The following is a 26977-nucleotide window of genomic DNA, read 5'->3' on the forward strand; positions in this document are numbered from 1 at the left end:
ATTTACAGGTTTTATTGGTTGTGTACCTTTAACAAGGGAGCACATGGTTGACTAAGAAAGAGTCAGCAAACCCTTCAAACCTAATCACTCTACTGAGGACTGTATCAGAATTATTTCTGTATCAGAATTAAAAGTGAAACAAGTAACAAGTAAACAAGGTGAAGCTTTTTCTCCAGATTTTGCCTCTCTGCTCCTGAACATACTGACTCATGCTGAATCATGGGTGCCAGCCACAAGAGTTACCATCACTATTTTGTGGAACTCTTTTTTTTAGTAGGCTGTCTGCCTTTTAATATAAACCGGACAACAAAATCTATTGTCCTGGTGTTTTTTCAATTTTACTAGATTTTTTTCATCCTTTAGTGCAAGGTTTACAACAAAATATCAAACCAGATCAATTCAAACTATTCCAGCAGCTACAAAAACAACAAGGGCTCAAGCAGAAGATTAATGTCACCAAGAAAGGGAATAGTTGCTCTCAAGTTATAAAAATAGAAAATTGTAAAAGAAAGTCAAAATAAATACCTTGCACTACAACTAAAAACAAGGGGAAAACTTCCAATGCTACATGGATTGCGATAAGCAGCGGAGCCATGGGTAGTTTTTTCCTTCCTAACTTAAGAATGTTGACGATGTTGTGTCCTTAGATCCTCTAACAATGACTCTATGAGGCAGTGTGTTGTACTTGAACTGTAGTGACCTTAGTCCTTTATTAGTTAACTCCAGGATGAGGATTGCCTGCCTTTTATACTAGGCCAGGCACACCTGTACAGGTAACCTATGAGTCTCCCACTGCTGTGCCCTCTGGTGGCACACCTTGTGATAGTACCAACAGTAGCCATGTAGGATACATGATCTCACTTCCCCCTGAACCCTCAGTGCAAATCATACCTGCATTAACTGTGCTCTGGGCTTAGCTCTATATGGGCTTTGTCTGGTAGACCTCTGGCGGGTCGGCTCAACCTTGGGTGAGTAGTTGGTGCAGTAGCGTGCTGATGGTTGCTGTTTGTGTGTGTGTGTGTTCCTGACCACTCCATTCTCCCCCCCCCCCTTCCCATTTTGGTGTGGCAGGGGCTCCTAACATTCATGTACATTCAAGTTCAGGTAAGTGGGTTTTGCATTTTTTTTTTGTGGTGCCATGGTGCGACAACAGCGTTAGATGCCTTGTCGATGCAGTGACTGGTGTGGGAGGACGAGCTAGGTCCGGAGCTGCTGGGTGGTGTCCCTGTAGTCTGGTGGTGGCTCAGTGCCCGGTACTGGCAGTGGCCTGCTCTCGGGGCTGTTGCTGTGGTCCCTAGCATCATGCAGATTCACAGACGTCTGTGACCCCTCCATCCTTCCTTTACACCCTGGGTCCCAGCTGCTCCCTGAGGAGCTGTTGTCCAGCAATGCACAGGGAACTGCTGACTCGCTGGCCTGAGCGTTGCTTGGTTTGAAATCATGGCTGGTGCTTGTTTCCTCTGGGGGAACAATGGCGGGTGACTCTATATCTAGGGGTATGGCCTTGGTGTAGTCTGCTCCTTCAGGCTCGTGGCAGTCGATTGCCTGAGAGATGGAGCCGACCCAGGACATGGTATCACCACCGGTGCCATTGCCCTGCTGAGGTCGCTTGCTTCGCAGCTGCTTGTGGCCATGCTTCGTGGTGCATGACTCTGATCCCCGGGACACATGCTACAGCATTGGGTAGCTCACTGGACCCGTGTGCACCTGATGGGTGTCTGCCCACTGCATTGGTTGCGTGCAGTGGGAATCCTGCAACGCACAGCTTTTCCTTACTTATGATGGACACTCTGGAGGTCCGATCACAATCTCGCGACTTTTCCTCGCTGATTGCATATATACAATTCCGATTATCAGTTACACATTTTACATGGTCAGTTACACGCTTTACATAATCCGTTACACCTTTAGTCTCTAACTTACAATTACTGTTACATTTTTTAAATGTGTGGAACTGTCCCTTTAATTGTAGTGGGTTGCAGGCCTCCTTTACGAGAGCCTTGCTTGTTTTACCCTAATACGCTTCTCCATTTGGGGTCACGTGTTGCTCCATCAGTGCTGCACCTCGTGGTCTGGCGGCAGCCATCTTTGTCTTCAGCGCATCACCTCGTGATTCGGGCGCCATCTTTTCTTCGTCCACGATGTCGACTGCGACTGTCATGTTTGTAACCTTCACATAACTGTAACCTTTATGTGACAACACTGTACAATGTATACACCTGAGTAATGCACACCTTGACCACAGGGGGTGAACTTGTGGGAGACACTCCTCACCTGGTCATCTAGGTATATATAGGGAGGTCCCACGCAGGGTCAGCACTTCTTGGTCCTGGGAATAAAGGTTCAGGTCATGTAGTGATCTTGTCTGCAGTACATGCCTTGTGTGATTCTATAGTAAGGTGTAAGGACACTACATTTGGCGATGAGGATGGGATATCAATGACCCACGAGGATGGCCACCGGTAGCACAGAGGAACGGTACTGTGTTAGTGAGGACTGGGATGATTTCGTTGAGAGGCTCCAGCAGAGCTTTGTCATGAAGGACTGGCTGGGAGAGGAAGCGGCTGGCAAGCGAAGGGCGCATCAACTGACCAGCTGTGGATCCAAGACGTATGCGCTGATGAAAGACCTACTCGCACCCGAGAAGCCGGCAGACAAGTCCTTTGAAGAGCTCAGCACTCTGATCGGTGAGCACCTCAAACCGGCGAGCAGTATACACATGGCCCAGCACCAGTTCTATACACACCAGCGTCGGGAGGGACAAAGCATATCGGACTTCGTTGCGGACCTTCGGCATTTGGCCAGCCTCTAAGTTCACAGACGCCTGCAGGGGGGAGGTGTTAAGGGATTTCTGCATTGAGGGCATTGGTCATGCCGGGATTTTCAGGAAGCTTATTGAGACCAAGGACTTGACTTTGGAAAGGGCAACGCTGATAGCTCAGACCTTCATGGCAGGGGAAGAGACCAAGATAATTTACGCGCACAGCCCTGGTTCCAACATGGCGATGGACCAGGGAGTTAACATTGTAAACGAGACTCAGAACCCCGCAGGCAGGCAAGGGCAATTCGACACCGCCCAGGCAGCAACAGGCTCTAGGGTGGACCAGCAACAGAGACAATGGCAGGGGGCTCGGCAATTCACGCCATCAGAAGGGACAATGCGTCCCGGGATGGGACCATTGACACTCAGCAACAGAGTGCTCAGGAGTAATCAAAGAGACAATCAGAGAGGAATGCCTGTTAACAGTTCCTTTGTTCACAACAATCTCAGCTCATGCTGGAGGTGCGGTGGCAGACATGCTGCGAAAACCTGTAGGTTTCAACAATTTATCTGTAGCAATTGTAACTTCAGTGGACATCTGGCCAGAATGTGCAGAAAGCCCACAGCGAGGCTAGTTTACGAGGAAGAGGAACCAGACGAGGGGTCTGCAAGGCAGGATGATGCTTGGGGCAAAGCTCTGGACGCTGAAGTCCAGTGGATTCATGTGGCAGGCGTCCACAGCTCGTATACCAAAACACCACCTATGATGATGAAAGTTCTATTAAATGGCATCCCGGTACACATGGAGCTGGACACGGGAGTCAGCCAGTCACTTATGAGTGCCCAACAATTTGAAAAACTATGGCCACTCAAAACTAACAGGCCCAAACTGGAACGCATTGATACGCAGCAACGGACGTACACCAGAGAGATCATCCCAGTACTAGGCAGTGCAAACTTGGTGGTAACACACAATGGATCGGAGAACCGGCTGCCACTCTGGATTGTCCCGGGGAATGGTCCCGTGCTCTTGGGGAGGAGCTGGCTAGCCGAGATGAACTGGAAATGGGGGGATGTGCACGCCATTTCATCTGTGGAGCGAAGTTCATGCTCACAGGTCCCACAGAAATTCGAGCCACTTTTTCAACCAGGTGTCGGGACCTTTAAGGGCACCAAAGTAGTGATACGCATCACCCCAGACGCCAGACCACTGCACCACAAAGCCAGAGCCGTGCTCTATGTGATGCGTGAGAGAATTGAGAGTGAGTTGGACAGGCTGCTAAGAGAGGGCATAATTTCGCCTGTTGAATTCAGTGACTGGGCAAGCCGCATCGTTCCTGTCCTTAAAGCGGATGGCTCGGTCAGGATTTGTGGCGACTACAAGGCCACCATCAACTGAGTATCACTACAACTCTTTTGGCGGGGGGGGGCAAAATAGACAGTTAGATCAAGTGCCCCCCAATCTGGGGGACACACCAGACACTTTTCAAATGACCTTTTTTGGGTTTTTTTTGTGGGTTTTTTTGGCCTTTAAAATCATAAATTTTACAAGTGCCCCCTATAAAAGGGGAGGGGGACACTAAAACCCGGCAATTAAAACAAATTAACTTTAAAACATATAAAATCAAATTAAAATTTGGTTGCCGGGGGTGATAATGCACTCCAGTCCCTCCGGCGCCCACCTCTCGCGGAAGGCCGCGAGCGTACCGGTGGGAGTGTCACTACAGGACCAATACCCGCTTCCTAGATCGTGATCTTTTTGCCACACTGGCAGGTGGCAAGCTGTTCACCAAGTTGGACCTCACTTCAGCCTACATGACTGAGGAACTGGCTGAAGAATCCAAGCTTCTGACCACCATCACTACGCACAAGGGGCTATTCATTTACAACAGGTATCCGTTTGGCATTCGTTCAGCGGCCGCTATCTTCCAGAGGAACATGGAAAGCTTGCTTAAATCCATCCCTGGAACAATTGTATTCCAAGATGACATCCTAATCATGGGCCGAGACACCGAGGAACACCTCCACAACCTGGAGGAGGTGCTACGCCGACTGGATCGGGTAGGCTTGCAACTAAAGAAGTCCAAGTGTATGTTTTTAGCCCCAGAGGTCGAGTTTTTGGGCAGGAGGGTTGCCGCAGACGGGATCTGGCCTACCGAATCCAAAACGGAGGTGATCCGTCGTGCGCCCAGGCCCGGGAACACATCGGAATTGCGATCATTTCTGGGGCTATTGAACTACTTCGGGAACTTTCTGCCGAACTTAAGTACATTGTTGGAGCCACTACACGTGCTCCTGCGTAAGGGTTGTGAATGGTTCTGGGGGGACTGTCAAGAACGGGCTTTCAATCGGGCGCAGAATCTGCTTTGTTCCAACAAGCTTTGACCTTGTACAACCCCTGTAAGAAACTGGTTTTAACGTGTGATGCATCATCCAATGGGGTTGGGTGCATGTTGCAGCAGAGTAATTATGAGGGCCAACTCCAACCTGTGGCTTATGTCTCCAGGTCGCTCTTCCAGGCAGAACGGGGATATGGGATGATTGAAAAGGAAGCACTCGCATGTGTCTACGGGGTCAAAAAGATGCACAGTACCTTTTCGACAGAAGGTTCGAGTTAGAAACGGACCACAAACCGTTAACATCCCTGTTGTCCAACAGCAAGGTTGTCAATGCCAATGCGTCAGCTCGCATACAGCCCTCATGCTGGCTGCGTATGACTACACCATACGGCACCGGTCAGGCACCGAAAATTGCGCTGACGCGCTCAGCAGGCTCCCACTGGCGACCACCGAGGGGGCGTCGGAGCAAAGTGCGGAGATGGTCATGACCATTGAGGCTTTCGACACCGCAGGCTCCCCCCATCACAGCCCGCCAGATCAAAATCTGGACCAACAGAGATCCCCTCCTATCCCTGATAAAGAAATGTGTCCTGACTGGGGATTGGGCGCCCGCACATGGAGCGTGCCCAGAGGAGGTCAGGCCGTTTCACAGACGGATGGACGAGCTTTCCATCCAAGTCGACTGCCTGCTATGGGGCAGCCGGGTAGTAATGCCCCAGAAAGGAAGGGAAGCATTCATCAGGGAACTCCACAGCAAGCACCCAAGCATCGTGCAAATGAAGGCCATTGCCCGGTCACATGTATGGTGGCCGTGAATTGACTCAGAACTGGAACACTAGGTTCGCAGGTGCACGACGTGTGCTCAGCTGGGAAATGCCTCCAAGGAGGCCCCACTCAGCCCGTGGCCCTCGCCCACCAGGCCATGGTCACGTATTCACATAGACTACGTGGGCCCGTTCATGGGAAAAATGTTCCTGATTGTTGTCGATGCATACTCGAAATGGATCGAGTGCATCATTTTGAATTCGTACACGACATCCACCACTGTGGAGAGTCTGCATACGGTCTTTGCGACCCACGGCTTGCCGGCCATCCAGGTTAGCGATAATGGCCCGTGTTTCACTAGCTATGAATTCCAGGAGTTTATGTCGGGTAATGGTATCAAACACGTCGGGACAGCACCGTTCAAGCCGGCTTCCAATGGCCAGGCGGAACGTGCGGTTCAAATCATAAAACAGGGCATGCTCCGTATTCAAGGACCATCCCTTCAGTACCGCCTATCACGCTTCCTGCTGGCCTATAGGTCCCGCCTGCGGAACTACTCATGAAACGCACGCTTAAAACATGGCTGTCCCTCATTCACCCAGCCCTGTCAGACATTGTTGAGGGCAAGCGCCAGTCCCAAATCAAGTGCCATGATTGCAACTCAGTGGAGTGATGCATAGAAATTGGTGACCCTGTATTTGTTCTCAATCATGCTTTGGGACCCAAGTGGCTTGAGGGTACTGTAATTGGCAAAGAGGGGAATAGGGTAATAGTGGTCAGACTTAACAATGGGCAGATATGACGCAAACATCTGGGTTAAGTAAAGAAAAGGTTCAGCATGAACACTGAGGAACCTGGGGAAGATCGTGAGATGTCACCCACACCACTGCCAGTGAACGAGCAACAAGGACATTTCCCCAACATCGGGAACATTCTTCCCGCATCTAACCTGTTCAGTCTCGTCAGAATCTTGTATGTTACTATGAGATCCCCTCTCATCCTTCTAAACTCCAGTTTATAAAAGCCCAGTTGATCCAGTTTCTCCTCATATGTCAGTCCAGCCATCCCGGGAATCAATCTGGTGAACCTTCGCTGCACTCCCTCAATAGCAAGCACGTCCTTCCTCAGATTAGGAGACCAAAACTGAACACAATATTCCAGGTGGGGCCTCACCAAGGCCCTGTACAACTGCAGTAAGACCTCCCTGCTCCTATACTCAAATCCCCTTGCTATGAAGGCCAACATACCATTTGCCTTCTTCACCGCCTGCTGTACCTGCATGCCAACTTTTAATGACTGATGAACCATGACACCCAGGTCTTGCTGCACATCCCCTTTTTCTAATCTGCCACCATTCAGATAATATTATGCCTTCATGTTTTTGCCCCCAAAGTGGACAACCTCACATTTATCCACATTATACTGCATCTGCCATGTATTTGCCCACTCGCCTAACCTGTCCAAGTCACCCTGCAGCCTTTTAGCGTCCTCCGCACAGCTCACACCGCCACCCAGTTTAGTGTCATCTGCAAACTTGGAGATATTACACTCAATTCCATCATCTAAATAATTAATATATATTGTAAAGAGCTGGGGTCCCAGCACTGAGCTCTGCGGGACTCCACTAGTCACTGCCTGCCATTCTGAAAAGGACCCGTTTATCCTGACTCTGCTTCCTGTCTGCCAACCAGTTCTCTATCCACGTCAGTACATTACCCCCAATACCATGTGCTTTGATTTTGCACACCAATCTCTTGTGTGGGACCTTGTCAAAAGCATTTTGAAAGTCCAAATACACCACATCCACTGGTTCTCCCTTGTCCACTCTACTACTTACAACCTCAAAAAATTCCAGAAGATTTGTCAAGCATGATTTCCCTTTCCTAAATCCATGCTGACTTGGACCAATCCAATCACTGCTTTCCAAATGCGCTGCTATTTCATCATTAATGATTGATTCCAACATTTTCCCCACTACTGATGTCAGGCTAACTGTTCTATAATTACCCATTTTCTCTCTCCCTCCTTTTTTAAAAAGTGGTGTTACATTAGCAACTCTCCAGTCCATAGGAACTGATCGAGAGTCGATAGACTGTTGGAAAATGATCACCAATGCATCAACTAGTTCTAGGGCCACTTCCTTAAGTACTCTGGGATGTAGACTATCAGGCCCTGGGGATTTATTGGCCTTCAATCCCGTCAATTTCCCTAACACAATTTCCCACCTAATAAGGAAATCCTTCAGTTCCTCCTTCTCACTCGAGCCTCGGTCCTCTCGTACATCCGGAAGGTTATTTGTGACTTCCTTTGTGAAGACAGAACCGATGTACTTGTTAAATTGGTCTGCCATTTCTTTGTTCCCCATTATAAATTCACCCGAATCCAACTGCAAGGGACCTACGTTTGTCTTCACTAATCTTTTCTCTTCACATATCTATAGAAGCTTTTGCAGTCAGTTTTTATGTTTCTGGCAATCTTCCACTCGTACTCTATTTTCCCCTTCCTAATTAAACCGTTTGTTCTCCTCTGCTGAATTCTAAATTTCTCCCAGTCCTCAGGTTTGCTGCTTTTTCTGGATAATTTGTATGCCTCTTCCTTGGATTTAACACTATCCTTAATTTCCCTTGTTAGCCACGGTTGAGCCACCTTCCCAGTTTTATTTTTACTCCAGACAGGGATGTACAATTGTTGAAGTTCATCCATGGGATCTTTAAAGGTTTGCCATTGCCTATCCACGTCAACCCTTTAAGTATCATTTGCCAGTCTAATCTAGCCAATTCGCACCTCATACCATCAAAGTTACCTTTCCTTAAGTTCAGGACCCTTATTCCGAATACTCCTCACATTGAGGCACAGAGCCTTCAGGCTTGTCTTTTTAACACACTTTGACCCTTGAGGATTTTGCTGTAAAGTGGCCCTTTTTGTTTTTTGTCTTGGGTTTCTCTGCCCTCCACTTTTACTATTCTCCTTTCTATCTATTGCTTCTGCCTCCATTTTATTTCCCTCTGTCTCCCTGCATAGGTTCCCATCCCCCTGCCATATTAGTTTAACTCCTCCCAAACAGCTCGACCAAAAACTTCCCCCAGGACATTGGTTCCGGTCCTGCCCAGGTGCAGACCGTCCGGTTTGTACTGGTCCCAACTCCCCCAAAACCAGTTCCAATGCCCCAGGAATTTGAATCCCTCCCTGCTGCACTATTGCTCAAGCCACGTATTCATCTGTGCTATCCTGCGATTCCTACTCTGACTAGCACGTGGCACTGGTAGCAATCCTGAGATTACTACTTTTGAGGTCCTACTTTTTAATTTATCTCCTAGCTCTCTAAATTCGTCTCGAAGGACCTCATCCCGTTTTTTACCTATATCGTTGGTACCTATATGTACCATGACAACTGGCTGTTCACCCTCCTTTTTTAGAATGTCCTGCACCCGCTCCGAGACATCCTTGACCCTTGCAGCAGGGAGGCAACATACCATCCTGGAGTCTCGGTTGTGGCCGCAGAAATGTCTATCTCCTCCCCTGACAATTGAATCCCCTATCACTATTGCTCTCCCACTCTTTTTCCTGCCCTCCTGTGCAGCACAGCCACCCACGATGACATGGGCTTGGCTGCTGCTGCTCTCCCCTGATGAGTCATCCCCCTCAACAGTACCCAAAGCGGTGTATCTGTTTTTCAGGGGGATGGCCGCAGGGGACCCCTGCACTATCTTCCTTGCACTGCTCTTCCTGTTGTTCTTCCATTCCCTATCTGGATTTTCCTGCGGTAAGACTAACTCGCTAAACATCCTATTCACGTCATTCTCAGCATCGTGGATGCTCCAGAGTGAATCCACTCGCAGCTCCAGTGCCACAATACGATCCGCCAGGAGCTGGAGGCGGATACACTTCCTGCAAACGGAGTCGTCGGGGACACTGTTAGCGTCCCTGACTTCCCACATAGTACAGGTGGAGCATAACATGTGTCCGAGCTGTCCTGCCATGACTTAACCCTTAGATATACTGAATTTGCCAACAACAATGCTAAATGTTACTTACTGATAAAGAAAAGAAAAAGAAAAACTACTCACCAATCACCAGCCAATCACTTACCCCTTTGGCTGTGACGTCACTTTTCGATTTCTTTCTACTTTTTTGTCTCCCTGCTGCAGCTGCACCAGCTGGCCTCTCCGACTCACGAAGTCCCCAAACTGCTGGGCATTTTATAGGCTGCTGCCGCTCCGGCTCCCGCCTCCCCGACTCACGAAGTCCCCCGAACTGCTGGGCCTTTTATAGCCTCGGCGGACTCTGAGTTAAGGGACTCGGGGCCTGTTCTTTCTTCCCTGAGAAGATTCGCGCTCTACAGTCCAGTTCCTGAACGGTGCCACTCTGTGCATAGTACCTGTCGGGTTTGAGTCCTGGGGGTGAGATATCTGCCTAGAGCCGCAGGTCGAGGTCATGAATGACTGGCTCACAGAGATGGCCTTCGGCAGTGTGACTGTGGTATCCGCCGACAGTAGCTTGTGAAGAAGGCCCTCATGGACAATTCCAATTACAAAAATGTCCCGCAGCGCTTCGTTGAGGTGGGTGCCAAACTCGCACGGTGCCGCCAGTTTCCTGAAGTCTGCGGCATACTTTGCTACTTCCTGGCCTTTGGGCCGTCGGTAGGTATAGAACCGGTGTCTGGCTGTGAAGATGCTCTCCTTGGGCTTGAGTTGCTCTTGGATCAGGGTTACAAGCTCTTTGTACAACTTGGTCATTGTCTTCACTGGTGCCAGCAGTCCCTGATGAGACTATAGACATTGGGCCCACAACTGATTAGCATGATAGGGCAGCGCTTATCAGCCAGTGCGGCCGGGTCATCTCCTGCCAGGTCGTTTGCTGTAAAAAAAAGTGTTCTAGCCTCTCCACAAAGGCGTTCCAATCATCATCATTGGTGAACTGCTGCAACATACCAAGGGTAGCCATTTCCACGTAAAAGTTAATAATCCCGTCGCCAGTTGCTGTGTCCTTAGATGCTCTATCAATGACTCCACGAGGCAGTGTGTTGTACTTCAACTGTAGTGACCTTAGTCCTTCATTAGTTAACTCCAGAGTGAGGATCGCACCTGGTGGCCTGCCTTTTATACTAGGCCAGGCACACCTGTACAGGTAACCTACGAATCTCCCACTGCTGTGCCTTCTGGTGGCACACCTTAAGATAGTACCAACAGTAGCCATGTAGGATACATGACAGAAGACAATTATTACATCCAAATTACCCCCTGTGATCCAGTTGGAATTTTCTAACACAGCATAGATAAAATTCAGACTTGGAATCATCCTGGTCGGTCCAGTCTAATTTTACACGAAGCAGTGCACTTACCTATTAAACTAAAGAGGAAGATAGTTGTATAATAAGTGACATCACTGATTAACATTTATCTATATCGTTGTTTTGTGATTTCCAATAATTATTTTGATGTTTTTAATTTGTAATTTATAGGGCTTCTCCTGTAAGAAGTAGATATTAGGTAGAGCATTTTCTTCAGCATGTTCTTTCCACAATCCCGATATTAGAACAAAAGTCTTGGCAGAGTTTTCCCATTTATCTGCCTTGTATTAGAAAATATTCAGCTGAGATTTGAAAATAACTAAAATTATTTTACATTCTACATAGGAGGAATTAATGGGCCTGAAATTCCGACCTCACTGGGTCCGTATGGAGTGTGTACGGACCTGGGGATGCTTCACAAAAGCCGGCTTTCGCCGCGCAATGCGCATGTGCCAAATACCAGCTTTTCTGATCTGTTAAGTTCTGGCTTGACAGATCCAACGCATCTTGGGGAGAAGGACATTCGCATGGGCGAGATTGTGCTATTTGCCCATTTCTTGCCCAGCGAATGTCCTTAAAACTTGTGCGCCTAGTAAAAGCAGGCGCATAGCCAATTTTACCAGCATAAGAGTTTTAAAACATATAAAAAACATAAAAATAAAATTTAAAAAACACTTTTATGTTAAAACCCTGCCCACTAAGGTAAGTTTATTTTAAACCCTAATTACAAAACTTAAAAACAAATCTGAAAAATATATATTTTTTCTAACACATTAACTTTAATTTAAATTAATAGTAAATATGTGGGGTGTTTTTTAAAATGTTTTTAAATTTGCGTTTTAGGTGTTGTGGGGGGTGCGGTGGGATGGTTTCTCATTCATAATAATGAGAACTGCGACTTAGAGTTCCCATTATTATGAATGAGAATACTTTACCTTGGTTGGGTGTCCAGGCCCACGGGACTCCAGCTCCAGCTCTACGTACGTTCAGATGTGCACGCGCTCCGATGCGCATGGAGAAGAGGGCTAAAACCGCAATCACTGGTGGGCACCTGAGCAAAAGATAAGTGCGCATCTTTTCTCTTCTTTTCAGGCGACCGCCCACAGGAAGCCCAGAACCCGGATTTCAGGGACATTATTCTGTCGAACATTGTAAGATTGTGTAAATTCAGGAAGACTAGAAACAGTTCGAATTACTGCAAGTGTAATTTCCTGGTGGTACGGAATGCAAACAAGTATCTTAAGAGATTTGGTATTTCCTCCTCTTTTGACCTGGGTGGAGGGCCATCGGGTGAATGGTCCTGGGGGTGATTATTTTAATACACAAGCAGTTCCCAAATGGAAAGTAGGTCCTCATTTCCAGAAGGCCAATACTTAATTCTCATGGGTTGTCATATTCTTGGTACAGTAGAATGTACTTGTAGTAATTATGTTGCTCACCACCATCTTCTCAATGGCAACTAGGGATGGGCAATAAATGCTGGCCTTGCCAGCAACACCCACATCCCAGGATGAATTAAAATAAAATAGCATTTACACTGTCATTTCTAAAACCAAGTGGCATTGCAGTTTGAATGTTTTAAACAGCGTGTAGTGATCAGTTCAAGTCTGTTTTACTGAACAGTTAGCTCAAGGCTTCCCTTTGTGTTTGTATGTGGAGAATTTTACAGCTGATTACTTTGTACACATGTTATTAAATGCAGCTGCAAATTGCAAAGCAGAATTGCAATGAGCATGATTAAAAAAATGGGCCTAAGGGACAATAAAAAAAATCTTTAAATTGCCAGAGGGGCTATCTTTCACACATGTGGACAAAAAGCGATTGCATAATATTATTCAAAGGAGAGCAAGGCATTCTAACTCTGGTTGGACGTATTCTTGGTGGTTTCATCACACGACTTCCTGTCTCCAACTACCCTGTTCTGACACTCCTGACATTGGTTGGTCGACACAATCATATTCGTGGCGCACGACCTTCCCCTATTGATTGGAAGGCAAACAGGCTCTTAATTACCTAATTGGATGATACTTGACTGTCAGTCATACAGCCTTTTTATCCCATCGCCAATATTTTTATAACTAATAAACGTTTAAAGAAAATGAAAAAAATCATGCACAAGTCTTTTTAAATGCCCCTATGATTTTTCTCTTGGGTTGCTCTTAGCAGCGCCCTGGAAATTAATCTACCAATTCCTGGAGGCTCCAGGCCAACCCTGGAGGGTTGGCACCTGCACCTGGTATCTCGGCCAAAAATGATCACTCAACCAATACTACCAAAAACAGATTAATTTATTTATCTCATTGCTTTTTGCGGGACCATCTTGGCAACATTGACTGTACTTCAAAAGTAATTTATTGGTTGTGAAACACTTTATGCAAGTTCTTTATTGCTGAACTAAACCAAGAATAAAGTCTGCTGAATTTAGGAAAATATCTAACTTTTTTAAGATTCCATTTCAGAAACTAAATTAGTTATTCCAAAAATTAAGACGCCGACTCTACTGACTGGCATTTCGAAATAGCACGATTGCTTTCTGCCGCCTGACCTGAACTGTTGCGGCTACCGTCGCCATGAAAGGCCTTGCCGACAGGGGAGTTTCCGGCGCCTCCTGACGGACAGTTTGTTTAGGATTCAGTTCCGTATTTCCACCTTCCCGTCCGTTCATGTTTCGGAGAAATTCCGCTGCGATTCCCGCTGTCAGTCGGTGTTTCGGGAGCAGAGCCGTTCAGTCATCATGATTAAAGCCATTCTGATATTTAACAACCACGGCAAGCCGCGCCTCTCCAAATTCTATGAGCGCTATGTGAGTATGAGCAAGACGCGGGGACTGCGGGCCAGTGAGGTGGTCGTTAACTGTCAACTGCCGGCGCCCCCGCGCTCCGCCACACGTTCCGCGGGACACGCGCCCGGGACAGGTTCCAAGCAAGACTGATGAAAAGCCTGGGCTGAAGATAAGGAGTTGAGGGTGAGGTTTAACATTGGGCAATCACAACGCATGACCGGAGCATACTGATACATTAAACCGATGCTCACAGAGAGAGCTTGTTTTGAATTCTCGGCTCGTTTGTGCGTGTGAAGTTAGTGGATGCATCGCTTTTTTAAAAAAAAAAGAGCATGCACCAGATCTCAATTTAATCCAAAGATTTTTTTTCAGTAATTGCCTAATTAATCCTATAGTTTTCCAAAGTGGAATTTCAGAATTATACAGATTCCTTATTTCGAGATGCTGCACTTCAGAAGGTCGGCTGCCAGCAATTCTTATGAAGTGGCTGCTGAACTAATATGTACAGGTGCATGAAATCAGACATCAGCTGCATGAAGAGCTGTTTGACATCCCTAGAAAGAAAAACATGTAGAGCCCAATGACATCACGTCAAATCAGATGGTTGTTTGCGCAATGGGTTATAGTGGGCTTTGAGTTTATCGAAGGCAATCGTTTCCCAAATACAGTATTTTGTAACGGCATTGTCCGTTGGGGGAAGAAGAGCGACTGAAGGGAAGGAATGTATATGGATGGTATAATAATCGTTAATGTTGAATTGTGTGTTGATCAGTGAATTGGAAAACGACATTACATGCCCAGCTGTATTGTGCACTATTATTCCTGTCACAATCATTTTAAAAGTGTACGTACGTGAGAACCTAATTATTATTGAGTGAAGGTAGGATGCCGATTAGTTGAGTGATTCTGTGCATCTGCTGTTTTTGAAACAAAACAGTTTTTTCAACAGCTTACAACAGTGACTAAGCAAGCAATAAAGAAAGGAAAGATAGATTACGAAAGTAAACTTGCTCAAAACATAAAAACAGTTAGTAAAATATTTTACCAATGTATAAAACGGAAGAGAGTGACTAAAGTAAATGTTGGTCCCTTAGAAGATGAGAAGGGGGATTTAATAATGGGAAATGTGGAAATGGCTGAGACCTTAAACAATTATTTTGCTTCGGTGTTCAGTGGAAGACACAAAAAACATGCCAAAAATTGCTGGTCACGGGAATGTGGGAAGGGAGGGCCTTGAGACTATCACTAGGGAGATAGTGCTGGACAGACTAATGGGTCTCAAGGTAGACAAGTCCCCTGGTCCTGATGAAATGCATCCCAGTGTATTAAATGGTGGAAATTATAGCAGATGCATTCGTTATAATCTACCAAAATTCTCTGGACTCTGGGGAGGTACCAGCGGATTGGAAAGTAGCTAATGTAACGCCTCTGTTTGTTTAAAAAAAGGGGTCAGACAAAAGGCAGTTAACTATCAGCCGGTTAGTTTAACATCTGTAGTGGGGAAAATGCTTGAAGCTATCATTAAGAAAGAAATCGCGGGACATCTATATAGGAATAGTGCAGTCAAGCAGACGCAACATGGATTCATGAAGGCGAAATCATGTTTAACTAATTTACTGGAATTCTTTGAGGATATAACGAGCATGGTGGATATAGGTTTACCGATGGATGTGGTGTATTTAGATTTCCAAAAGGCATTCGATAAGGTGCCACACAAAAGGTTACTGCAGAAGATAAAGGCACGCGGAGTCAGAGGAAATGTATTAGCATGAATCGAGAATTGGCTGGCTAACAGAAAGCAGAGAGTCGGGATAAATGGGTCCTTTTCGGGTTGGAAATCGGTGGTTAGTGGTGTGCCACAGGGATCGGTGCTGGGACCACAACTGTTTACAATATACATAGATGACCTGGAAGAGGGGTACAGAGTGTAGTGTAACAAAATTTGCAGATGACACAAAGATTAGTGGGAAAACGGGTTGTGTAGAGGACACAGAGAGGCTGCAAAGAGATTTAGATAGGTTAAGCGAATGGGCTCAGGTTTGGCAGATGGAATACAATGTCGGAAAATGTGAGGTCATCCACCTTGGGGAAAAAAAAGCAGTAAAAGAGAATATTATTTGAATGGGGAGAAATTACAACATGCTGCTGTGCAGAGGGACCTGGGGATCTTTGTGCATGAACTCTTTTAGGAGCAAACAAAAAACATTAAACTGTGCCCCCCGATCTGGGGGAAACACCAAGCATTTACAAGGCCCTTTTATTTTTTGTGGGTTTTTTGGGGGGCACAAAATTGTATTTTTCTCCAAGTGCCCCCTATAAAAGGGGAGGGGTCCTTGTGCATGAACTCTTTTGGGAGCAAACAAAAAACATTAAACCATGCCCCCTGATCTGGGGGAAACAGCAAACATTTACAGGCCCTTTTATTTTTTTTTGTGGGTTTTTTTTGGGCACAAAATTGTATTTTTTCTCCAAGTGCCCCCTATAAAAGGGGAGGGGTCCTTGTGCATGAAACTCTTTTTGGGAGTAAACAAAAAACATTAAACCGTGCCCCCCCCCCCCGATCTGGGGGAAACAGCAAACATTTACAGGCCCTTTTATTTTTTTGTGGTATTTTTTGGGGGGGTTTTTTGGGCACAAAAACATATTTTTCTCCAAGTGCCCCCTATAAAAGGGGAGGGGGACACTAAAAGCACCGGCAATTAAAACAAATTAACTTAAAAACATAAAATCAAATTAAAATTTGGTTGCCGGGCGTGATGATGCACTCCAGGCCCTCCGGTGCCCACCTCTCGCGGAAGGCCGCGAGCGTACCGGTGGACACCGCGTGCTCCATCTCCAGGGACACCCTGGACCAGATGTATGCGCGGAAGAGAGGCAGGCAGTCTGGCTGAACGACCCCCTCGTCCGCCCGCTGCCTGGACCGGCTGATGGCACCCTTGGCCGTGCCCAGGAGCAGTCCTACGAGGAGGCCCTCGGACCTACCCGCTCTCCTCCGCACAGGGTGCCCGAAGATCAGGAGTGTGGGACTGAAGTGCAGCCAGAATTTCAGGAGCAGCCCCTTTAGATAACAAAACAGGGGCTGCAACCTCGTGCACTCAATAAAAACATGGAACACGGACTCTTCCAGACCGCAGAAATTGCAGGCGGCCTGGGAGCCCGTGAACCGGCTTAAAAATTTATTGCACGGCACTGCTCCGTGCACCACCCTCCAGGCCAAGTCCCTGACAAATAGTGGGAGGACCCCTGCGTAGAGTGCCCTCCATCGGGGACCCCCGCCACCTCCGGACGGCAAGATGGTGCGCCATGGCGTGTCCGGACGGCAGGCGAGGATGGCAAAGTTGAGAGTGTGCAGGAGCAGCCCGTACAGGAAACCCCTCCGCGCGGAACTGAAAGGCACGGAGGGGATTTCCCCGAGGCGGCTCAAGTTGTGAGGCGCCGGCCCCCGAGGGAGGTTCCGGGGTTTGGCGCCGATGAGGAATTCCGTCCGGACGGGGGTCAGTTCGGACGGGATCTCCCCACGTGCTTGAGCCTCCTCGATGCACCTAACGGAGTCGGGGCCCAGAGCTCTTTTTAGTGACTCGACGGCATCGGCCGCGTGGCGGACGTTGGTAGAATTTAGGCGCCGCGCCAGCGTGTCTGGCGCCATCCAGCCCGCTCCTCTGCCATCGAGCAGGTCCCTGACCCTGGTCACCTCACCAGCCACAGCCCTCTCGTCCGACCGCCACAAAAAACCTCGGTCGTGGAGGTACGGATTCCCGAGCAGCGGCTCCTGCAGGACGGCCGCCACTCCAGCCGGTGGGGAGCTGCGCTTGGTGGAGACTTTGTTCCAGACCCTGATGAGTTCCTTGTAAAAGACAGGCAGCTCCAGGAGGGCGGTCCTGACGCCTCCCACACTCACAAACAGGAGCTGCGTGTTGTAGTTGAGGCCGTGCTGCTGGCGGAAGAAATACGTCGCCAGAGCACGCCACCTAGGAGGGGGCTCAACGTAAAGGTATCTCTGCAGGGTCTGAAGATGGAAAGTCGCGAGCTGGGTGCTGACGCACACCAACGACTGACCGCCCTCCCCAAGCGGGAGTCTCAAGACCGCAGCAGAGACCCATAGCTTCCTGTTGTTCCAGAAGAAGTCCACCAGCTTCTTCTGTATCTTGGCGACAAACGCAGGGGGAGGGGTCAAAGTGACCAGCCGGTACCACAACATGGCAGCCACCAGCTGGTTTATGACTAGCATCCTTGTGCATGAATCCCCCAAAAATTTAGTTTGCAGGTGCAGCAGGTAATCAGGAAGGCGAATGGAATGTTGGCCTTCATTGCGAGAGGGATGGAGTACAAAAGCAGGGAGGTCCTGCTGCAACTGTACAGTTGGTGAGGCCGCACCTGGAGTACTGCGTGCAGTTTTGGTCACCTTACTTAAAGAAGGATATACTAGCTTTGGAGGGGGTACAGAGATGATTCACTAGGCTGATTCCGGAGATGAGGGGGTTACCTTATGATGATAGATTGAGTAGACTGGGTCTTTACTCGGAGTTCAGAAGGATGAGGGGTGATCTTATAGAAACATTTAAAATAATGAAAGGGATAGACAGGATAGAGCCAGAGAGGTTGTTTCCACTGGTCGGGGAGACTAGAACTAGGGGAGACTAGAACTAGGGGACACATCCTCAAAATACGGGGGAGCCAATTTAAAACCGAGTTGAGAAGGAATTTCTTCTCCCAGAGGGTTGTGAATCTGTGGAATTCTCTGCCCAAGGAAGCAGTTGAGGTTAGCTCATTGAATGTATTCAAATCACAGATAGATAGATTTTTAACCAATAAGGGAATTAAGGGTTATGGGGAGCGGGCGGGTAAGTGGAGCTGAGTCCACGACCAGATCAACCATGATCTTGTTGAATGGCGGCGCAGGCTCGAGGGGCTAGATGGCCCACTCCTGTTCCTAATTCTTATGTTCTTATGTATGTTATTTAGGTATAAGGCATTATAGACATAGTGTTACAATTCAGGTCTGATGGTACACCAGTGAAAATATCAACTATATTGATATAATGTCGTTGTCCAACTTTATAAATAATTGTCTTACTTTGTCTTAACTTATTTATTGTTAATCATTGAAATAAAGCAAGTAATTTATGTAACTATATGCATCTGCTCAAAATTGCTGCTTGAGTTACCTATATCCGTTGTGAAAATCAAATGTATTTGGATGTTTGCAATTGATTAAATCATTTTCAATGCTGGGTGCAAATAATTGTGCAGATACTCAATGCTGCTCCAGACCTGTTCTGGTAAGCAAATAACTTTTTTAACTGATCTTTCCTCAATAAAGCTTTGGAGCAGACTATTTCTCGTGTTCTTCTTAGTTAAAACATTTCAGGGTGCAAACACTCAGTTGATTGAGAATAGTTGTCCGGTTTGATTTAGAATACTGACATCATTAAGCTACAAATTAAGTTTGAAATTGGTACTTACTAAGAGTGATGCAGGGCCAGCAGAATGATTTGAACTGCTGATCCGCAGTATTGCTCTCTGGTATAATGTTAGCAGAGAATTGGATGTGCCATTTTCTCATGGCTAACATTAAGAATATTAAGTTTTAAACATTTCCAGGTGATTCAATATGCTGCATATGAATTTTAAAACTTGCTGGTTGCAGTTCTATGCCAAAGTAGAGTGAGACAGCCTCCCGTAGGGAGTCTTGGATCTCTTGCCTAAGTTCAGTTTAGGTGACTTTTCCCAGCGTTTTCTACTTCTGTACTTGCCCATGATTTTCCACCCATTCACTTTTTAATAAGCATGAAATTGAGGGCTGTCAATTACAGAAGCAGGAAGCCCTGCCCGTTATTTCTATCTTGCACTGCACAGCTTACATCGATTTTGATGGGGGGAGGCTGGCTGCTTTGCATTGATGCAAACTATGTAGTATCACACATGTGATTTATACCCAGGTTGCAACTTTAAGAATAACTGGGTTTTAGCCTTGGACTAACCAGGAAAAACTTTTGTTATGCTATTTTGTCTATTGTTATCCATCATAAAAGTGTGAGTCTGTGGTTTACAGGATCAATGATTAGTGTGTTTTCCAAATTAGCAACACTGGAGTTTTCAGCTTGTGATAAGCTACTCGCACAAAATAACATTGTTTTTAAAAGATACAGGTATTGCAGTTACAGTGACTAAATAAGTTGATTTCTCATTTGATCTGTTCAATTCAGTTCTGGTTAGTTCTGTCTTAGTTGAGAGAACCAGTTAATTATAACTGCCTGAAGCAGCCATTAATTATTTAACAGTTACTTCACACTGTAAAACTTGCCGTATTCTGTTACAACATCTTGTTTACAGCATCAGTTACACATTGCAAAATATTACTTTATTTTATTTCAAAAATTCAATGCAATTTGTTCAGGAGTAAATCCTGCTTTGTAAAGTGAGATTTCAGAACTACCAGAATCTCTTGGATTGCATTACATTTATGCAATGAGAATTATAGCAGGAAGAGTATTAAAAAGTAATCGATACAAAGGTTAGCATTGCTCAAAATGCAGTTGTCCATTATTAAATTTAGAGTTCCACACCAAGTATTGAGTGCATAATCGAGACTGATGCTATAGTGCGTGCCTGAGGGAGTGCTGCATTGCCTGAAGTGCCTTCGAATGGATAAGACTGTAAAACTAAGGTCTTATTTCTTCAGTGGATGTTAAATATCCTTTTATATCATTGTTTACAGAATATTGCTGGTGAAGAATTGGCTGCTGCATTTGACTACATAAAATGCAAAACGTAATTGTGTGAAACTATCTTGAGGCATTCTGACCCATTTTAAGACACTCAATGCAAGTATACTAATCCAATGTATATGAAATTGAAGAAAAAGTCATGAGCTTTCCAAGCAATATATCAGCACAATACTCTAACGCTTGAGTAATTCAGCCTGAGTTCTGTAATGGAGATGGGTATGATGTTCACTTCACTTGGTTACAGGTAGTGTCACCGGGATAATAGTGGTGAGGGGAATGTGTGATGATGAATTGAAGGTATAATGTAAGAAGTATAATGTACAACATTGAAGCCTATTGGCTTGTTTCTTCTGTAGTATATTGATATGAGTCCACTACATTTGCATAACAGAAAAATAATCTGATCCTTCTTCTAGTTTTGACTTTATATTCCTTTCAGTAAACATTTATTTTAATAATGGGTAAGAACATTTTAGTATCTAAATCAAATATATGGACCACACCTGGCTGTTTTATGCAGATTATACAGCACAATGTGACCGTGCCTTGATTCCATTATTATACCTGTGCCTTCAAGCTATGTTTATGCTCCATTGGTAAATGCAGTGCAAATTTCTGTGTATGGAGACATTAAATCTCTAGCAGCTGAGGATGCATCGCCTGCATTGATATCTACCTGGGGCATTGGTCTGGTAGTGGAATAGAATCATAGAAGTATACAATAAAGGCATTTGGCCTGCTCTGTTTGTACTGTTTTTGAGCTAGTGCAATTTAAAACTAATCCCAGTATCATGCTGTCTCCCCATAGCCCTGTATCATTATTTGCTTTCCTCCCTTTCCTCTCAAGTCCTTGAATGTGTTGTCGCTTCCCCCATCTTTCCTGGAACTCCATGTTTGAATCCCTCCAATCCGGTTTCCGTGTCTGTGCCGAAATGGCGCTCATCAAAGTCACATCCTCATTCTTCTTGCCCTTTCTGCAGCCTTTGACACAGTTGACCACACCATCCTCCTCCAATCTCCAGTGCCTCTCCTCTGTCGTCCATAGAAACATAGAAAATAGGTGCAGGAGTAGGCCATTTGGCCCTTCGAACCTGCACCACCATTCGATAAGATCATGGCTGATCATTCCCTCAGTACTCCTTTCCTGCTTTCTCTCCATACCCCTTGATCCCTTTAGCCGTAAGGGCCTTATCTAACTCCCTCTTGAATATATCCAATGAACTGGCATCAACAACTCTGCAGCAGGGAATTCCACAGGCTAACAACTCTCCTGAGTGAATAAGTTTCTTCTCATCTCAGTCCTAAATGGCCTACCCTTTATCTTAAGACTGTATCCCTGGTTCTGGACTTCCCCAACATCGGGAACAATCTACCCGCATCGAACCTGTCTCGTCCTGTCAGAATCTTGTATGTTTCTTTGAGATCCCCTCTCATCCTTCTAAACTCCAATGTATAAAGGCCCAGTTGATCCAGTCTCTCCTCACATGTCAGTCCGGCCATCCTGGGAATTAGTCTGGTGAACCTTTGCTGCACTCGCTCAATAGCAAGAACATCCTTCCTCAGATTAGGAGACCAAAATTGAACACAATATTCCAGGTGAGGCCTCACCAAGGCCATGTACAACTGCAGTAAGACCTCCCTGCTCCTATACTCAAATTCCCCAGCTATGAAGGCCAACATGCCATTTGCCTTCTTTACCACCTGCTGCACCTGTATGCCAGCTTTCAATGACTGAAGAACCATGACACTCGGGTCTCGTTGCACTTCCCTTTTTCCTAATCTGCCACCATTCAGATAATATTCTGTCTTTGCGTTTTTGCCCCCAAAGTGGATAACCTCACATTTATTCACATTATACTGCATCTGCCATGCATTTGCCCACTCACCTAACCAATCTAAGTTACCCTGCAGCCTCATAGCGTCCCTCTCACAGCTCACACCACCACCCAGTTTAGTGTCATCTGCAAACTTGGAGATATTACACTCAATTCCTTCATCCAAATCATTGATGTATATTGTAAAGAGCTGGGGTCCCAGCACTGAGCCCTGCAGCACTCCACTAGTCACTGCCTGCCATTCTGAAAAGGACTCGACTCTCTGCTTCCTGTCTGCCAACCAGTTCTCTATCCACGTCAGTATATTACCCCCAATACGATGTGCTTCGTATTTGCACACCAATCTCTTGTGTGGGACCTTGTCAAAAGCCTTTTGAAAGTCCAAATACACCACATCCACTGGTTCTCCCTTGTCCACTCTACTAGTTACATCCTCAAAAAATTCCAGAAGGTTTGTCAAGCATGATTACCCCTTCATAAATCCATGCTGACTTGGACTGATCTTGTCACTGCTTTCCAAATGCGCTGCTATTTCATCCTTAATAATTAATTCCAACATTTTCCCCACCACTGATGTCAGGCTAACTGGTCTATAATTACCCGCTTTCTCTCTCCCTTTTTAAAAAGTGGTGTTAAATTAGCTACCCTCCAGCCCATAGGAACTGATCCCGAGTCAATAGACTGTTGGAAAATGATCACCAATGCATCCACTATTTCTAGGGCCACTTCCTTAAGTACTCTGGGATGTAGACTATCAGGCCCTGGGGATTGATCGGCCTTCAATCCCATCAATTTCCCTAACACAATTTCCCGCCTAATAAGGATATCCTTCAGTTCCTCCTTCTCACTAGACCCTCGGTCCCCTAGTACTTTCAGGAGGTTATTTGTGTCTTCTATCGTGACGACAGAACCAAAGTATTTGTTTAATTGGTCTGCCATTTCTTTGTTCCCCATTATAAATTCACCCGAATCTGACTGCAAGGGACCTACGTTTGGCTTCACTAATCATTTTCTCTTCACATATCTAGCTAGGTGGAACTGCCTTCGTCTGGTTCCATTCTTATCTATCCAGTCATAGCCAGAGATACTTGAATGTCGTCTCTTCCAGCTCCCGCACCATTGCTGCTGGTGTCCCCAAAGGATCTATCCTTGTTCCCCATCCTATTTCTCATCTACATATTGCCCTTGATAACCTCATCCAAAAACAAAACGTCAGGTTCAAAATGTATGGTGACGACTCCCAGTTCTACTTCACCACCTCATCTCTCGACCACTTCACTGTCTCTTAATTTCTCACGCAGCTTTTCTGACATCCAGTACTGGATGAGCAGAAATATCCTCCAACTAAATATGAGGAAGACCGCCAAAGCCGTTGTCTTCGGTCCCCAACAAAAACTCTGTTCCCTAGACAACAACGCTATCCTTCTCCCTGGCAACAGTCTGAGGCTGAACCAGACTTTTCACAACCTTAGTGGTGTATTTGACCCTGAGGTCAGTTTCCGAACACATATCCACTCTATTGCAAATATCTCCTTAACAATCGCCCGACTCTGCCCCTGCCTCAGTTCATCTGCTGCTGAGATTCTCATCCGTGCCTTTATTACTTCTTGACTTAGCTATTCCAATGCTCTCTTGGCCAGCCTCCAGTCTCTTGCGCATCCCCAATTTTAATCACTTCACCATTGGTGGCTGTGCTTTCAGCTGCGTAGGCCCTAAGCTCTGGAATTTCTTTTCTAAATCTCTCTCCCTCGCTCTGCTCATTTAAGATGCTCCTGACCCACTCCCTGCTCACTCCCTTGACCCTATTCGCACTAAACTGCTGACCACCCAAATTCCTTTTCTGACTCCCATCTTAGTAGACATTGTTACTCTTCAGGTACTGCCCCCCTCTCCCTCATCTGCATTCATCACCCCTCTCAAAAAAAACAATCCTTGTTCCCTCTGTCCTTGAAAACTGTTGCCCCATCTCCAACCTCCCTTTTCTGTCCAAAGTCCTACAATGTGTTGTCGTCTCCCAAATCTGTGCCCACCTTTCCTGCAATTCAATGTTTGAACCCCTCCAATCCGGTTTCCGTGCCTGCCACAGTACCGCAACAGTTCTCATCAAAGTTACAAAGGACATCCTTTGTGACTGTGACAAAGGCAAACTTCCCTCCTCATCCTTCTTGACTTGTCTGCAGCCTTTGACACTGTTGACCAATCTATCCTTCCCCAATGCTGCTGCACCATCATTCAGCTGGGTGGGATTGCACTTGCCTGGCTCCATTCTTATCTATCTAATCGTAGCCAGAGAATCACCTGCAATTGCTTCTCTTCCCACTCCCGCGTTGTTACCTCTGGTGTCCCCTAAGGATCTATCTTTAACCCCCTCCTATTTCTCACCTACATGTTGCCCCTTGGCGACATCATCCGAAAACACAGTGTCAGTTTCCACATGTACGCTGATGACACCCAGCTCTACCTCACTACCACTTCTCTCAACCCTCCAGGGTCTCTAAATTGTTCGACTGCTTATCCGATGAGCAAAAACTTTCTCCAATTCAATATTGGGAAGACCGAAGCCATTGTTTTTGGTTCCAGCACAGACTCTGTTCCCGAGCCACTGACTCCATCCCTCTCCCCAACTTCTGTCTGAGGCTGAACCACACTTTTCGCAACCTTGGTGTCATATTTGACCCTGAAATGAGCTTTCGACCACACATCCGCAGCATAAGTAAGACTGCCTATTTCCACCTCTGTAACATCATCCGTCTCCACCCATGCCTCAGCTCACCTGCTGCTGAAGCACTCATCCATGGCTTGGCTACCTCTAGACTTGACTATTCCAATGTACTACTGGCTGGCTTCCCACATTCTACCCTACATAATGTGAGGTTCTCCACTTTGGTGGCAAAAACAGGAAGGCAGAATATTATCTGAATGGTGACAAATTAGGAAAAGGGGAGGTGTAACGAGACATGGTACATCAGTCATTGAAAGTTGGCATGCAGGTACAGCAGGTGGTGAAGAAAGCAAATGGCATTTTGGCCTTCATAGCGAGAGGATTTGAGTATAGGAGCAAGGAGGTCTTACTGCAGTTGTACAGGGCCTTGGTGAGGCCACACCTTGAATATTATGTACAGTTTTGGTCTCCTAATCTGAGGAAGGACATTCTTGCTATTGAGGGAGTGCAGCGAAGGTTTACCAGACTGATTCCCGGGATGACAGGACTGACATATGAAGAAAGACTGGATCGACTAGGCTTATATTCACTGGAATTTAGAAGAATGAGGGGTGGGATCTCATAGAAACATAACATTCCGATGGGATTGGACAGGTTAGATGCAGGACGAATGTTCCCGATATTGGGGAAGTCCAGAAACAGGGTCACAGTCTAAGGATAAGGGGTAGGACCGGGATGAGGAGAAACTTCTTCACTCAGAGAATTGTGAGCCTGTGGAATTCTCTACCACAGGAAGTTGTTGAGGCCAGTCGTTAGATATATTCAAAAGAGAGTTAGATTTGGCCCTTATGTCTAAAGGGATCAAGGTTTATGGGGAGAAAGCAGGAATGGGGTACTGAAGTTGCATGATCAGCCATGATCATATTGAATGGTGGTGTAGGCTCGAAGGGCTGAATGGCCTACTCCTGCACCTATTTTCTATGTATGTTTCAATAAACTAGAGGTGATCCAAAACTCGGCTGCCCGTGTCCTAACTCGCACCAAGTCCCACTCGCCCATCACCCCTGTGCTCGCTGGCCTACATTGGCTCCCGGTTAAGCAACGCTTCGATTTCAAAATTCTCATCATTGTTTTCAAATCCTTTCATGGCCTTGCCCCTCCCTATCTCTGTAATTTCCTCCAGCCCCACAACCGCTTGAGATAGGCTCCTCTAATTCTGCCGCTTGAACAATCCTGATTATAATCGCTCAACCATTGGTGGCCTTGCCTACTGTTGTCTAGGCCCTAAGCTCTGGAATTTCCTGCCCAAGTGTCAGCTGTGGCTCTGACTCGTCTCTGAGTCAGAACATAAGAGCAGAATTAGGAGCAGTAGTCGGCCATTCGGCCCCTTGAGCTTGCTCCGCCATTCAATAACATCAGGGCTGATCTTCGATCTCAACTCCACTTTCCTGCACTGTCCCCATAATCCTTTGCTTCCCTTAATATTCAAAAATCTATCAATCTCTGTCTTGAATATATTCAAAGACTGAGCCTCCACAGCCCTCTGGGGGAAGAGACTTCCAGAGATTCACCATCCTGAGTGAAGAAGTTTCTCCTTATCTCAGTCCTAAATGGCCAACCCTTTATTCTGAGGCTGACCCCTGGTTCTAGACTCCCCAACCAGGGGAAACATCCTCCCTGCATCTACCCTGTCAAGCCCTGTGAGAATTTTGTATGTTTCAATGAGATCACCTCTCATTCTTCTAAACTCTAGAGAATATAGGCCTAGTCTAATCACTCTCGCCTCATAGGACAATTCCCCCCCGTCCCAGGAAT

General features: G+C 46.3%; 1 protein-coding gene across 3 annotated transcripts in view; it reads left to right on the forward strand.

Moving 5' to 3' along the window:
* Positions 1-13729: 13729 nt before the first annotated feature.
* Positions 13730-26977, forward strand: part of LOC139233188 (AP-3 complex subunit sigma-1) — a 150625-nt gene continuing 137377 nt past the window's right edge. For 2 of the 3 annotated variants that reach the window (XM_070863889.1, XM_070863896.1), the window contains exon 1: positions 13730-13958. In XM_070863889.1, coding sequence (XP_070719990.1) covers positions 13890-13958 — 69 coding nt within the window. In that variant the 5' untranslated portion in view covers positions 13730-13889. The remainder of the gene's footprint in view (positions 13959-26977) is intronic. The other variant, XM_070863866.1, reaches the window with a different exon arrangement.

The sequence above is a fragment of the Pristiophorus japonicus genome, chromosome 1, assembly GCF_044704955.1.
Source record: "Pristiophorus japonicus isolate sPriJap1 chromosome 1, sPriJap1.hap1, whole genome shotgun sequence".
Classification (NCBI taxonomy): Eukaryota; Metazoa; Chordata; class Chondrichthyes; family Pristiophoridae; genus Pristiophorus; species Pristiophorus japonicus.